The sequence below is a fragment of the Ahaetulla prasina genome, chromosome 17 (genome assembly GCF_028640845.1).
Source record: "Ahaetulla prasina isolate Xishuangbanna chromosome 17, ASM2864084v1, whole genome shotgun sequence".
Classification (NCBI taxonomy): Eukaryota; Metazoa; Chordata; class Lepidosauria; order Squamata; family Colubridae; genus Ahaetulla; species Ahaetulla prasina.
This window is the reverse complement of record NC_080555.1, coordinates 3,615,505-3,628,561: the sequence shown is the minus strand read 5'-3', so window position 1 is coordinate 3,628,561 and position 13,057 is coordinate 3,615,505. Positions and strand designations below refer to the sequence as shown.

The 13,057-nt window shown below is 48.7% G+C and overlaps 1 protein-coding gene across 1 annotated transcript; it reads left to right on the top strand.

The window, feature by feature from the left end:
- The first annotated feature begins 1,200 nt into the window (after nucleotides 1–1,200).
- LOC131186812 (lysosomal acid glucosylceramidase-like) lies at nucleotides 1,201–12,211 on the top strand. The gene is made up of 11 exons (XM_058160738.1): nucleotides 1,201–1,267; nucleotides 1,838–1,945; nucleotides 2,083–2,274; nucleotides 2,362–2,508; nucleotides 3,834–3,970; nucleotides 5,772–5,944; nucleotides 6,135–6,375; nucleotides 7,421–7,645; nucleotides 8,816–8,979; nucleotides 10,436–10,561; nucleotides 12,103–12,211. The coding sequence occupies exons 1-11, from the start codon at nucleotides 1,201–1,203 to the stop codon at nucleotides 12,209–12,211; spliced, it is 1,689 nt and encodes a 562-aa protein (XP_058016721.1).
- Nucleotides 12,212–13,057: the final 846 nt, after the last annotated feature.

Below are 13,057 nucleotides of genomic sequence, written 5' to 3'. Positions count from 1 at the left end.
GGGAGCTGGAGTGGCGGTGATCTTCCGAGATCCCGTTTGCCAGAAGCGATAAGTTGTTTTGGATTGTTACAATTGTACCTGCCTCCCAGCTGCATGCCCGCCTCTCTTAAAGGGTGCGCTTTAAGATTTTGGTTACCACCTTTAAAGCGCTCCATGGCTTAGGGCCCGGGTACTTACGGGATCGCCTGCTGTTACCCTATGCCTCCCACCGACCCGTACGCTCTCACAGAGAGGGCCTTCTCAGGGTGCCGTCCGCCAAACAATGTCGGCTGGCGGCCCCCAGGGGCAGGGCCTTCTCTGTGGGGGCTCCTACACTTTGGAACGAACTTCCCCCTGGTTTACGTCAAGTGCCTGATCTTCGGACTTTTCGCCGTGAGCTGAAAACACATCTATTTATTCAAGCGGGACTGGCCTAATTAAATTTTAATCTGGGGTTATAGTTTTTTAACTATAGTTTAAAATAGTTTTTTAAACTATTTTAAATGTTTTAAATTTTTAAAATTTTTGGCCATTTTGTAATATGTTTGTTTTAGTCTTGTTTTAATTTATATATTGCGCTTTTTATTTGGCTGTACACCGCCCTGAGTCCTTCGGGAGAATAATAAATATCGTATCCCCCCAAAAGTAGTTAAACCCCGCCCACCGTCTGGTTGTAAGAGATGGGGTGAAGTGCAAGCTTTAAAAAAATCAAGCTAGGGCTGGGTGTTGTGACCCAGGCCCACCTAGGTAGTAATAAACTTAGTCCGTGGAAAAAAAAAAACTTTATTCGAACAGCTGGGAATGACTTCATTCCCAGCGTCGTGCAACTCAAAGTAAAACAAATGCTTCCCAAACACAAATTCCTCCGTTATCTCACAAACCTTAGTCCAATTAGGCAAACTGCCAAAGGCCCTTCCTGGCAAACGTCCAGAAGCCACAAAAACAAAAACGTAGATGAAGCAGAAGATGAGCAGAAGACGCAGCTACAACGTTGTTTTCTGGCAAGCTGAAACACCCGTGCTGGTTTGTTTTAAGCCTTATGGGAAGGGCCAAACATCTCTTGGTCTTACTCCTGAGTTGTCCTCTCTGCTTGAGCTGCTCTTGCCTTCTGGCAGCTCATCTCATGCATGCATTAGGAACAGGCTCCTCCAGTTCCTCTTCTTCACTACTATCAGGCTCTGGAGGCTCTGGAGTCTGCACCTCACTTCCCAATGCACGGGAATGGCACGCAACGGCACAAGGAGCCTGGCGGCGTCCTGCCACGAACAGCTACACCGCCATGACAAGTGTAACAAGCCAGGGTCTCTGTTACTTCTGCTACTTGAGGGGTGGGTTGAAGTAGATCAGGGGTGAAATGCTCCCGGTTTGGACCAGATCACCTGACCCGGTAGCGATGGCGGCGAGTGGTTCGGAGAACCGGTAGCAAAAATCCCTGCCCCCTCCCACCCCCCGCCCATGCCAAGCTTAGCCCTGTGATCATCAGAGGGTTTTTTTTTCCTTTTAAAAGCATTTTTACTTCAGCCGAGTCCCAGCTGATCAGGAGGAAATGGGGATTTTGCAGTATCCTTCACCTGGAGTGGGGTGGGAATGGAGATTTTACAGTATCCTGCCCTACCACGCCCACCAAGCCACACTCACAGAACCGGTAGCAAAATTTTTTTGAAACCCACCGCTGATCTGGTAGATAAAATTGATCTCGGTTGGACTCTAACCTTGTACGTCCTGCAAGGAATAGATGGGGGGGGGGAAGGGGGCAGGTTTAGGATTTGGGCTGAAGCAACCCTGCATTAATAAATTAACAGCTTTGCACGTGAAACACCCCTCCCCCAAAACGAATCTTTTTTTCCCCCCCTTGCAGGCAAATTTCTCTTAAAGTTCAAAGGCCGATGTTTTAGCGCTGCTATGCAGACATCTGATGCTTTGCGGGTGTTGTTCCCCATCTTCCTAGGGATGGTGGTGGCCAGAGGTCAGTGGGGAAGCCTTTGGGAAGTCTTTTTGTGGGTGGAGCCGGAAGGAAAAGTGGGCGGGGCTCCGTTGTGCTGGTAGGCGGGGTCTAAATTCACCTCTTTCCCTCCCTCCTGTCCATTATTGGTCGACCTCTAGCACGCCAGCCCTGCATTCCTAAATTCCTTCGTGCAAATGCCATGGTGTGCGTGTGCAACGCGACGTACTGCGACACGGTGGACCCGGTCTCCCTGCCTGACGTCGGCAACTTTGTCAAGTACACAACCAGCAGGGACGGCCAACGCTTGGAGCGGAGCGAAGGGGAAATGATTGCCAGCTCAGGAGTTTCCGGTAAATCGGGGGTGGAAGGGGGTTGGACTAGATGACCTGCAAGGTCCCTTCCTTATTTTGTTCCTTCTGTTCCTTCTTTCGTCTCAGGTGGAATCTACACCTACGATCCCACTGTTCAGCACCAATACGTGAAAGGTTTCGGCGGGTCGCTCACCGACGCGGCGGCCATCAACATCCTGCATTTGTCTTACGCAGCCCAAAACCAGCTTCTCCGGTCTTACTTCTCCGAAGAAGGTGAGAAAATGGGGAATGGCCGCTTGATGAAACGTAGCAGCTCAGCAGCTTACCTTTCTCAAAGCAAGGATTAAAAACCGGCAGGGTTAAGGCTGCGTTTAAGCCAGGGACTGGCTTAATTTTTTAAACTTTTGAATTTTAATAATTTTAATTGGGGTATTTTATGAATTTTATGGGTCAAATTTGACGGTTTTAAATTTTCGGCCATTTATAGAATGTGTTATTTTAATTTTTGTTTTAATTTGTATATTCTACTGTTTTTTAATCTGGCTGTACACCGCCCTGAGTCCTTCGGGAGAAGGGCGGTATAAAAATCTAAATAATAAATAAAAGCAGAATGGTGATCTTTTGGCGGGCACACGGTTCGAACGAATCCGGGAAGCGTTTGGTTTTAAAGCTCGTTTTATTGACTTTACGCAGCGACGTTTGATGAGGAATAAAAACAAGGTAGGTTCTGCTTTTGAATTTTGAATCGACTCGGTTTATCCGTGGAATGCTCGAGAATGAGAAAAAAGAAAAAAAAAACTACCGCAAGAAGAGAGCAATTCAGGGAAAATATAATTCAGTGAGAACGGAGCGACTGAAAGGCATAGCATGAAAGGAAAAAGGAAGAGGAAGGAGAAGGAATAAGAAGACATCTGACGAAGCACCATCTTTATGAGATGGAACTGATGGCGTGATGATGATGATGATGATGATGATGATGATGATGATGATGATGATGATGATGATGTGGATGTGGATGTAAGGCCACACTTGGAATATTGCATCCAGTTTTGGTCTCCACGATGTAAAAAAGATGTTGAGACTCTAGAAAGAGTGCAGAGAAGAGCAACAAAGATGATTAGAGGACTGGAGGCTAAAACATATGAAGAACGGTTGCAGGAACTGGGTATGTCTAATTTAACAAAAAGAAGGACTAGGGGAGACATGATAGCTGTGTTCCAGTATCTCAGGGGTTGCCACAAAGAAGAGGGAGTCGGGCTGTTCTCCAAAGCACCTGAGGGTAGAACAAGAAGCAATGGGTAGAAACTGATCAAAGAAAGAAGCAACTTAGAACTAAGGAGAAATTTCCTGACAGTTAGAACAATTAATAAGTGGAACGACTTGCCTGCAGAAGTTGTGAATGCTCCAACACTGGAAATTTTTAAGAAAATGTTGGATAACCATCTGACTGAGATGGTGTAGGGTTCCTGCCTGGGCAGGGGGTTGGACTAGAAGGCCTCCAAGGTCCCTTCCAACTCTGTTGTTATGTTATGTTATGTTTCTCTGAAAATCAGAAGACCAGAATATTTCCCTCTCTCTCTCTCTCTCTGCTTCTGCAGGAATTGAGTACAACTTGCTGCGTTGGCCCATTGGCTGCTCCGACTTTTCCACGCGGCCGTACAGTTACGACGACCGCTGCGTGGATGACTTCGAGCTGAAGTGTTTCGAACTGGCCCCCGAAGACACCAAACTTAGGGTCAGACTTAGCACGCCCACCCACTGAGGGGCTTCCAGGTTGTGTTGCAGATTTGTTTCTGCTACCGATATGAGCTGTGGGGGGTCCTTGATGCTTTCTGAGCTTGATTGTTTTCTTCCAGACATTTCATGACCCATCTCGGTAACATCATCAGTGCTAGAAGGGAGGGGTTGCAGGGAGGAGGAGGAGGACTGTGGGACCCTTGGAGATCTCTGAGCTTGTTGGTTTCCCTGCAGACATTTCATGACCCAGCTAGGTAACAACATCAATGCTAGTAGTGAGAACTGGCCCCTGAAGATACCAAACTTAGGGTGAGTTCGAACCTATGGCACGCGTGCCAGAGGCGACACGCGGAGCCATCTCTGCGGGCATGTGAGCCTAAACCCAGGTAAGCTTCACTGCGCATGCCCACGTGCCTGTCGCCAGCCAGCTGATTTTCGGGTCTCTGCTAGGAGACACGCGCGCATGTGCGGGGTGGGTGGTGGGTGGGGTGGGGTCACGTGCCCCATTTTTGGTTCCAGGAGGCTTCAGGGAGGCTGGCTAGCACAAAAACAGGATGAGGGTGTGTGGCGTCCCTCCAACGCCTGTTTTTGGTTCCTGTTGTGTCTGCGCCCCCCATGCCGGGCCTCCTGCCAGAAAGTGACTTGGAAAGTGAGGGGGAAGGGTCGTCAGGACTTACCTCGGGAACACCGGCTTCCCTGGCTCAGCTCCAGGAGCCAGAGGCAGGCCAGGTGGAAGAGATAACGAGGCCTCCGTCCCCTGACTCTTCCCCCCCCAGGCCATGCCTCCAGACCCGGCTGATGGCAATCAGGCCTGGCTGCACCCTAGGTTTCCTAGGCAGGAGAGCGGGAACAACAGAAGCAGGGGTGGGCAGGCTAGGAAGTGCTGCGTCATGGAGCCACACCCCACAGGATATAAAGGCAGCGAGAGCTGCTGTGCCTCTTCGTAGCAGGCAAATCAACTGATTAACTAAGAGCTGAAGTTTGTTCCTGGGTGACTCATTGGCGTCGAGGGAGATACCAGAGACACTTGGCAGACGCTCGCTATTTTGCTTCCAGAGCTGATAGTGCCGGCTGATTAAGCCATCGCTCGGACGGAGGCGAAGGAGGACAGAACAGTTCCAGGAGGCTCCAGGGAGGGCTGGCTAGCACAAAAACGGGGGTCGGGTGCGAATGTGTGGGGTGCGGGGGGAGCCCAGTGGGGATTGCGTCACATGCAGGGGGGCTGGGGGAGTTCAGGGGGGTCGTGTATTCATGCGGGGGGGATCACACAGGCATGTGCAGGGGGCAGGGCCTGTGGTGGGGCATTGCATTATGGGTGTCGGCACATGTGTGCGCGTGCAATAGCATAAGCACACGCACTTTTGGCACCCCAGGAAAAAAAGAGTTGCCATCACTGGGCTAGATGTTGAGCTTCGTGGTTGTGTCGAAGGCTGGTTTCCGCTCTACAGCTCTGAAAGCTAATTTGAGCGAGCTTGGTTGTTTCCTTGCAAGACGTTTCACGACCCAATTTAGCAACAACATCAGTGTTAGAAGTGGGAAGGAAATAAATTAGGAGGAGAGGAGGAGGAGGATGCCTGCCTAACAACCACTGGAGAAAATGTTGATCAGTTGGGTTGGTGACCGTTTTGGGACTGCTACAACTTAACGACTGTAATGGGCAGGCTCCATGATGGCCATAAGTGGACGACTACATGCAGAGCTCCGGGATTAACACGATCAAAGTCCACAAGGAGATCCTGTGAATGGTCTTGTGGAGGATCGATCAGGCCATCCCCGGAGATAGTTGTCTCTCTCCACAGATCCCTCTACTCCATCGTATCATGGCCCATGCCAAGAGAACCCTCTCACTGATCGCCAGCCCTTGGACCAGTCCTGGCTGGCTGAGGGTCAACAACAAGGTCAAAGGCAAATCCATGCTAAAGGGAGAACCGGGCGACCGCTACCACAAGACCTGGGCTCGCTATTTTATCAGGTAGCCACACTTTTTCAATCTCGTCTGGTTTAGGAAGTGCTTCTTAAACTTTGAATTTAGCAGGCTCCTCCCCTAGGCAAGTCCCACCTACTTTGTGGCTCCACCCCTTCTCAAACTCCTCCCCAAATCATATTGATACGGCACGCTTAAAAACTGACACGATCGCAACATTCTGATTTTTTGAATTTAGGTTCTTCGACGAGTACGCCAAAAACAATATTACTTTCTGGGCATTCAGCTCTCAGAACGAACCCATCACTGCCCTTTTCATAAGTCGGGAAGACTTTCCTTGCAATTATTTCTCGCCGCAACATCAGCGTGATTTTATCGTTCAAGATTTGGGTCCCGCCCTTGTTGCCAGCCGTCATGCCGATGTCCGCCTGATGATCCTTGATGACGGGAGGTGTCACTTGCCAAACTGGGCCGACCAGGTGGGGTTCCAAGTGTAGGATATATCTACCAGTGCTGGTTACTCCCAGTTCGGGCCAGTTCGCCTCAGTTTGGGTGAACCGTTAGCAGCGGTGGCAAAAGTTTCTGCCCACCTGCGCAGACGTCATCAAAAATGCTTTGCGCCCGTGCACTACCGATAGCAAACTATGTTGTGACCCAGGCCCAAGTAGGTAGTAGGAAACTCAGTCAGTGTAAAAACAAACAAACTTTATTCGAACAGCTGAGAATTACTTCGTTCTCAGCGTAGTTCAACTGAATGAAAGCAAATTCCTCCCAACACAAATTCCTCAGTCCTATTGCAAACCTTAGTCCAATTAGGCAAACTGCCAAAGGCCTTTCTTGGCAAATGTTCAGAAGTCACAGAAATAAATGCAAGACGTAGACAAAGCAGAAGACATAGCTACCAACGTTGTTTTCTGGCAAAGCCCAAACGCCGTTGCTGGTCTGTTTTAAGCCTTATGGGAGGGGCCAATCATCTCCTGGCCTTACTCCTGAGTTGTCCTCTCTGCTTGAGCTGCTCTTGCCTTCTGGCAGCTCTTCTCATGCGTGCATTAGGAACAGGCTCCTCCTCTTCCTCTGCCTCACTACTATCAGTCTCTGGAGGCTCTGGAGTCCGTACCTCACTCCCCGATGCCCCTGGCCTCACCTCAGCCTCATCGCTGTCCGACTCCGTTGCCAGCTCCGTAGGCTGCTGACGGACCACAACAAACTGGTAGCGCCAGGATTTGAAGCCTACTACTGGTATTTATGCTGTGACAGGGGAATCCTCGACTTACAATTGTGTGTTTAGTGACAGCTCAACGGTGGTCGTACGTCGAGGATCACCTTGTACATGCTGGTTGCCAGTTTTGACCCGGTGACCATGGGGGGGGGGAACTGCAACGGACGTAAGTGTGAAACCACGGTCATCGGTCGATTTTTTTCCCCTTGGCGCTGTTGTAACTTTGAACGGTCACTAAGCAGGCTGTTGTAAGACGAGGACTGCCTGGATTGAGGTTCCTCTTCCTTCCTTCTGTCCCCTGACAGGTGATTGGCGATAGTGCCGCTGCAGCCTTCGTATCCGGCATTGGCATCCATTGGTACTTAGACCCGATCACCCCAGTTACCCTGACTCTAGACGTTACCCATCGCCTGTACCCCAATTTCTTCCTGCTCTACACCGAAGCGTGCAACGGTTATCTGGACTGGGATGCGAAGGTTGTCCTGGGAAGCTGGGAGAGAGGCGTCTCTTACAGCAGCAATATCCTGACGGTAAGGGGACCCCTTGCTACGACCAAAAATGGATCTCGTCGACGCTAAGAAGGGCAGGGATAGACGTCAAAATGTCTCTTGTTCTTCAAAGGGTGTTGAAGCGTTTTTTGAGAAGCTGAGCCAGTGAACCAAAACTCTGCCTCAAAGAGGGGTGTGCTGGAGGATAACAGAATAACAGAGTTGGAAGGGGGACCTTGGAGGTCTTGTAGTCCAACCCCCTGTCCAAGAAGGAAGGAGGGAAGGAAGGAAAGAAGGAAGGAGGGAGGGAAGGGAGGGAGGGAGAGAGGGAAGAAAGGGAGGAAAGAAGGAAGGAGGGAGGGAAGGGAAGGGAGGAGGAAGGGATTGAAGGAAGGGAGGGAGGGAGGGAGGGAAGAAAGGGAGGAAAGAAGGAAGGAGGGAGGGAGGGAGGAGGAAGGAAAGAAGGAAGGAGGAAGGAGGGAGGAGGGAGGGAAGAAAGGAGGGAAGAAGGAAGGAGGGAGGAAGGAAGGGAGGAGGAAGGGATTGAAGGAAGGAGGGAGGGAGGGAGGAAGAAAGGGAGGAAAGAAGGAAGGAGGAGGTAAGGGAAGGAGAAGGAAGGATTGAAGGAAGGAAGGAGGGAGGAAGGAAAGATAACAAGAGTTGAAAGGAACCTTGTCGGTCTTCTAGTCCAACCCCCAGCTAAGGAAGGAAGGAAGGAGGGAGGGAGGGAGGGAGGGAAGGAAGAAAGGAAGGAAGGAAGGAAGGAAAGAAGGAAGGAGGGAAGGGAAGGGAGGATGGGGGGATTGAAGGGAGGGAGGGAGGAAGGAAGGAAGGAAGGAAGGGAAGGGAAGGGAGGATGGGGGGATTGAAAGAAAGAAGGGAGGGAGGGAGGGAGGGAGGAAGGAAGGAAGGAAGGAAGGAAGGAAGGAAGGATAACAAGAGTTGAAAGGAACCGTGTTGGTCTTCTAGTCGAACTCCCTGCTCAAGCAGGAAACCCGAGACCATGCAACCCCAACTTCTCGGGGCAAATTCTGATCTTTAGAGGACCTTCCCTCTCTAGCTGTCCACGAGTCCAAGACCGACCGTGGTCTGAAGTTTGATTCTTTCATATTTTGCTCAACCCAGAAATGTCTCTGCTTTTCCACCCTGGATGCAAAGGAAAGGCTGGAATGCAACCGGTAAAATCCCCCCCGATGCTTTTGCTCTCTGCAGAATCTCAACCACTTCGTCACCGGCTGGATTGATTGGAACTTGGCCCTGGACACGGCAGGGGGTCCCAACTGGGTGGACAACCCCGTGGATAGCCCCGTCATTGTGAACCCCCTCAAAGATGAATTCTACAAACAGCCCATGTTTTACCACCTGGGACATTTCAGGTAAAACGCAGCCGAGACGGTTTCGCAAAGTTTTTGGAGGAAGAGGCGGGTGAGGGAAAAAAAAAAACAATAATACAGATGCTAGTAGAACGGACTCATCCAGTGGCAAGGAGTTCCGCAGGGCTGCCGAGGAAGGGATGGAGGGAAGGAGGCAGTTTTATTATTTTAATTTTTCGTGAATTAGATTTTTTTTTTAATAAAAAAAGTTTTATTTCCATTTTCCAACAACATATTCAATGTACAGTCTCTTATTCAACATTAATCATTAACTTTCATTTGTTACTTATTTGGGCCTACTCAGCTACCACTTCCTTCCTTAACACAACCTTTCCTCTTCCCTTCTCTACCTTCTTCTACTTTCTCCATCCTTCCTCTCTTTCACTTTTCTACTTCCTCTCCTCCTTCCCCATTCCTCTCTTCCCCCCTTTCTAACCCTCTCTCTTTCCCCTTTCTTCTTCCTCTACTTTCCCCCTCTTCTACCTCTCTCTTTTCCTACCTACTTTCTTCCTTCACTCTCTCGACTCCTCTCTCCCTTTCTTTCTTTTTTTTATTTGAAAAGTTTTACAAAAAGAAATAAGTTTTCCCCCTCTGCCTCCTCCCCTCCCTCAAAACCCCCTCTCCCCCAGACTTCCCGGAACAAATACAAGGTATAGTTCAAAAAACTAACATTCATACATTAAATTTTTAAAGTCTAACACAATTATAATCCTTCTCTTTCACATATCCTGACTTCCTCCTTTAAAGTCAAAAATTACGTCCTTCATTCAAAGGCAGTCTGATATCTCATAGTCTGATATCTATTTTGAATATAGTCAATCCATTTCTTCCATTCGTTTAAATATTTTTCTTGAGTATTGTCTTTCAAAAAGGCTGAGATTTTGGCCATCTCCTCCAAATTAGAAACTTTCAATATCCATTTTTCTATTGTGGGTAGTTCTTTTTTCTTCCAGTACTGTCCAATCAGTAATCTTGCTGCTGTTATCAAGTTCAATATCAATTTAGTATCAGTTACTGTATAGTCCATCGTAATCCCTAAAAGGAAAAATTGTGGTTGAACCTCCTCCTTCCTCACTCCTCTCTTCCCCCCTTTCTAACCCTCTCTCTTTCCCCTTTCTTCTTCCTCTACTTTCCCCCTCTTCTACCTCTCTCTTTTCCTACCTACTTTCTTCCTTCACTCTCTCGACTCCTCTCTCCCTTTCCATCCCCTTCTGAAATGGCAGCTGAGCAGCCCCAATTTCATTTCAAATTATTCAAATTATTTCTATTTTCTAATTACATATCTTCAATCATTCCTGCACAGGGTATAAAATTAACAATCATAAATTAAAATACAACATAAATCATAAGTCACTCCTCACCCTTTTTGTATCATCAACTCCTCTTCGTGAATTAGATTAAGGTACAGTACTGACCTCTGCCCAGTGGTATCGGCTAACGTCTCCTCTCTTCCGGCCAGCAAATTCATTCCTGAAGGCTCAGTGCGAGTCGCTCTCACCTCCAACTGCTTGTTTGACGTCTGTAAGTTGAAGACTTCAGCTTTCCTGACTCCCAATGGCACTGCGGTGGCCGTGGTACTGAACGAGTAAGTGGAGAGGGGTCTGGAGCAGAGGTGGGTTTCAGCAGGTTCTGGAGAACCGGTAGCAGAACTTTTGAGTAGTTTGGAGAACTGGTAGTAAAAATTCTGACTGGCTCCGCCCACATCTATTCTCTGCCTCCCGAGCCCCAGCTGATCGGGAGGAAATGGGGATTTTGCAGTATCCTTCCCCTGCCACGCCCACCATGCCACGCCCACCAAGCCACACCCACAGAACCGGTAGTAAAAATTTTTGAAACCCACCACTTAGAGGTGGGTTTCAGCAGGTTCTGACCAGGTCTGGAGAACAGTAGCTGAAATTTCGAGTAGTTCGGAGAACCGGTATTAAAAATTCTGACTGGCCTCGCCCCCATCTATTCTCTGCCTCCCGAGTCCCAGCTGATTGGGAGGAAATGGGGATTTTGCAGTAACCTTCCCCTGGATTGGGGATGGAATGGAGATTTTACAGTCTCCTTCCCCTGGAGTGGGGTGGGAATGGAGATTTTACAGTCTCCTTCCCCTGGAGTGGGGTGGGAATGGAGATTTTACAGTCTCCTTCCCCTGGAGTGGGGTGGGAATGGAGATTTTACAGTCTCCTTCCCCTGGATTGGGGATGGAATGGAGATTTTACAGTCTCCTTCCCCTGGAGTGGGGTGGGAATGGAGATTTTACAGTCTCCTTCCCCTGGAGTGGGGTGGGAATGGAGATTTTACAGTCTCCTTCCCCTGCCATGCCCACTAAGCCACACCACGCCACGCCCACCAAGCCATGCCCACAGAACCGGTAGTAAAAAAAAATTGAAACCCACCACTGGTCTGGAGGACCCCAGATTGGAAATATGGTGAGCCAGTGTGAAGTTTGGGAGGTGGAAAAAGAGGAACAATTGGATAAGAGACAGAGCAGCCCATAGCTGCATAATGAGCAGAGAAAGAAACTTGGGGGGAAAACTAACTTTGCTATGGCAAATCCCTGCAGTCTGAAATAGCTGATCTTCGGGAGGCCGATCCAACCGACAATCAGCTGCTTGTACTCATCAGGCTGTGCTGAAGCAGAAACGGGCTGTTTGCTGCAAAGAGGCAAATTGCTGGGAGGCAGATTTCTTTTTTTCCCCTTGTGCTAATCAGGCTGTGCCGAAAATGAAAATGAAATGAGCTGTTTATTGTTTGCTGTTTGCTGCAAGGAGGTAAATTGCTGGGAGGCAGAGGCAGATTTCTTTTTTCTTGTTTTCCTCCCCCAAAAAGGTAGCTGCGTCTTATAGTCCGGAGCGTCTTACACTCTGAAAAATACGGTAGATAAGAGACAGTGTATCCCACAGCTGCATAACGGGCAAAGAAAAGAAACTCGGGAGAAACTAACTTCCCTAGTTTCTCAGTCTGTAAAACAGACAGCGAGAGATTTGTAATTCCAGACTTGCAAAATTGTTGTCAGCCTTCCAGACACAAGCTAATTCTACTTTATTCTACTTTATTGTATGTTAACAGAACCTTGCAACTCGGAAAGCATAAATGTCTCACGTTTCCCTTTGATCAGAATTTATCTTCTCTTTTCAGCTGGTTTCTCGATATTTCTTTCACTATCTCGGACGATCGGGTGGGTTACATTAAGGACCGAGCGAGAGCTCACTCCATCCAAACCTACCTGTGGAGGAGGCACCTTTGAGGTCCCGAGTCAGGGAAAGAAATCTGCTTCTTGCTCAGGAACAACAGGGTTGTGCAAAGAAGAGACCTTTTAACACAGTCCAAAAGTCACAACATTGAAGAAACTGCTCCGGTAAACCGGTGGAACGTCAGCCTCAGGAGACATCAGACTTGGTTGATACCACATAGGCACAATCGCAAAAGCTGGAGGTATCTAATGATGATGCACAGTCTCCAATCCCTTGGACATGGACTGTAGTAGAGCTGAGAGCAGAGTGACGATGCTCAGTGAGGCTCCTCGCCAACCAAGGGAGTAACTTTCTTAATTAAAGGCAGCTGGCTGCAGACTGATTTAAGAGGCACCCCTGAAACATATTCCTCTTCTGGTCTCCTGTTGTAGTGTATCATTCCTGTGTTTCTGCTTGTGATTCCTGAAACCCTGATCTTTGGACTGTTTGAGGAATCTGACTCGGCTCTCTGAACTTTGGACTGGATTTTGACTATTCCTCTGCGCGCTCCCTTTTGAGAACAAAAGTGCTCTGGGAAGCTTTAATTTGTTGGTTGATATTTCTTGCCTTGTCTGCTGTTATCTGCTCAGCCTTGAGTAAATGGCCTTCCTGATCCAGTAACTCTGTATGTTTGTATTTGTGCGTGTGTGAGTTTGAGACCTGAAACAGGACACTTTGGACGAATCAATCAATCGGAATAGAGCTGACAGGGACCTTGGAGGTCTTCTAGTCCAACCCTCTGCTCAAGCAGGCGAGCCTCAACCGTTTCAGACAAGTGGCTGTCCAGTCTCTTCCTAAAAACCTCCACCCACGACTTCTGGTGGCAAGCTGTTCCGCTGGTTGATTGTTTTTTTCAGGCC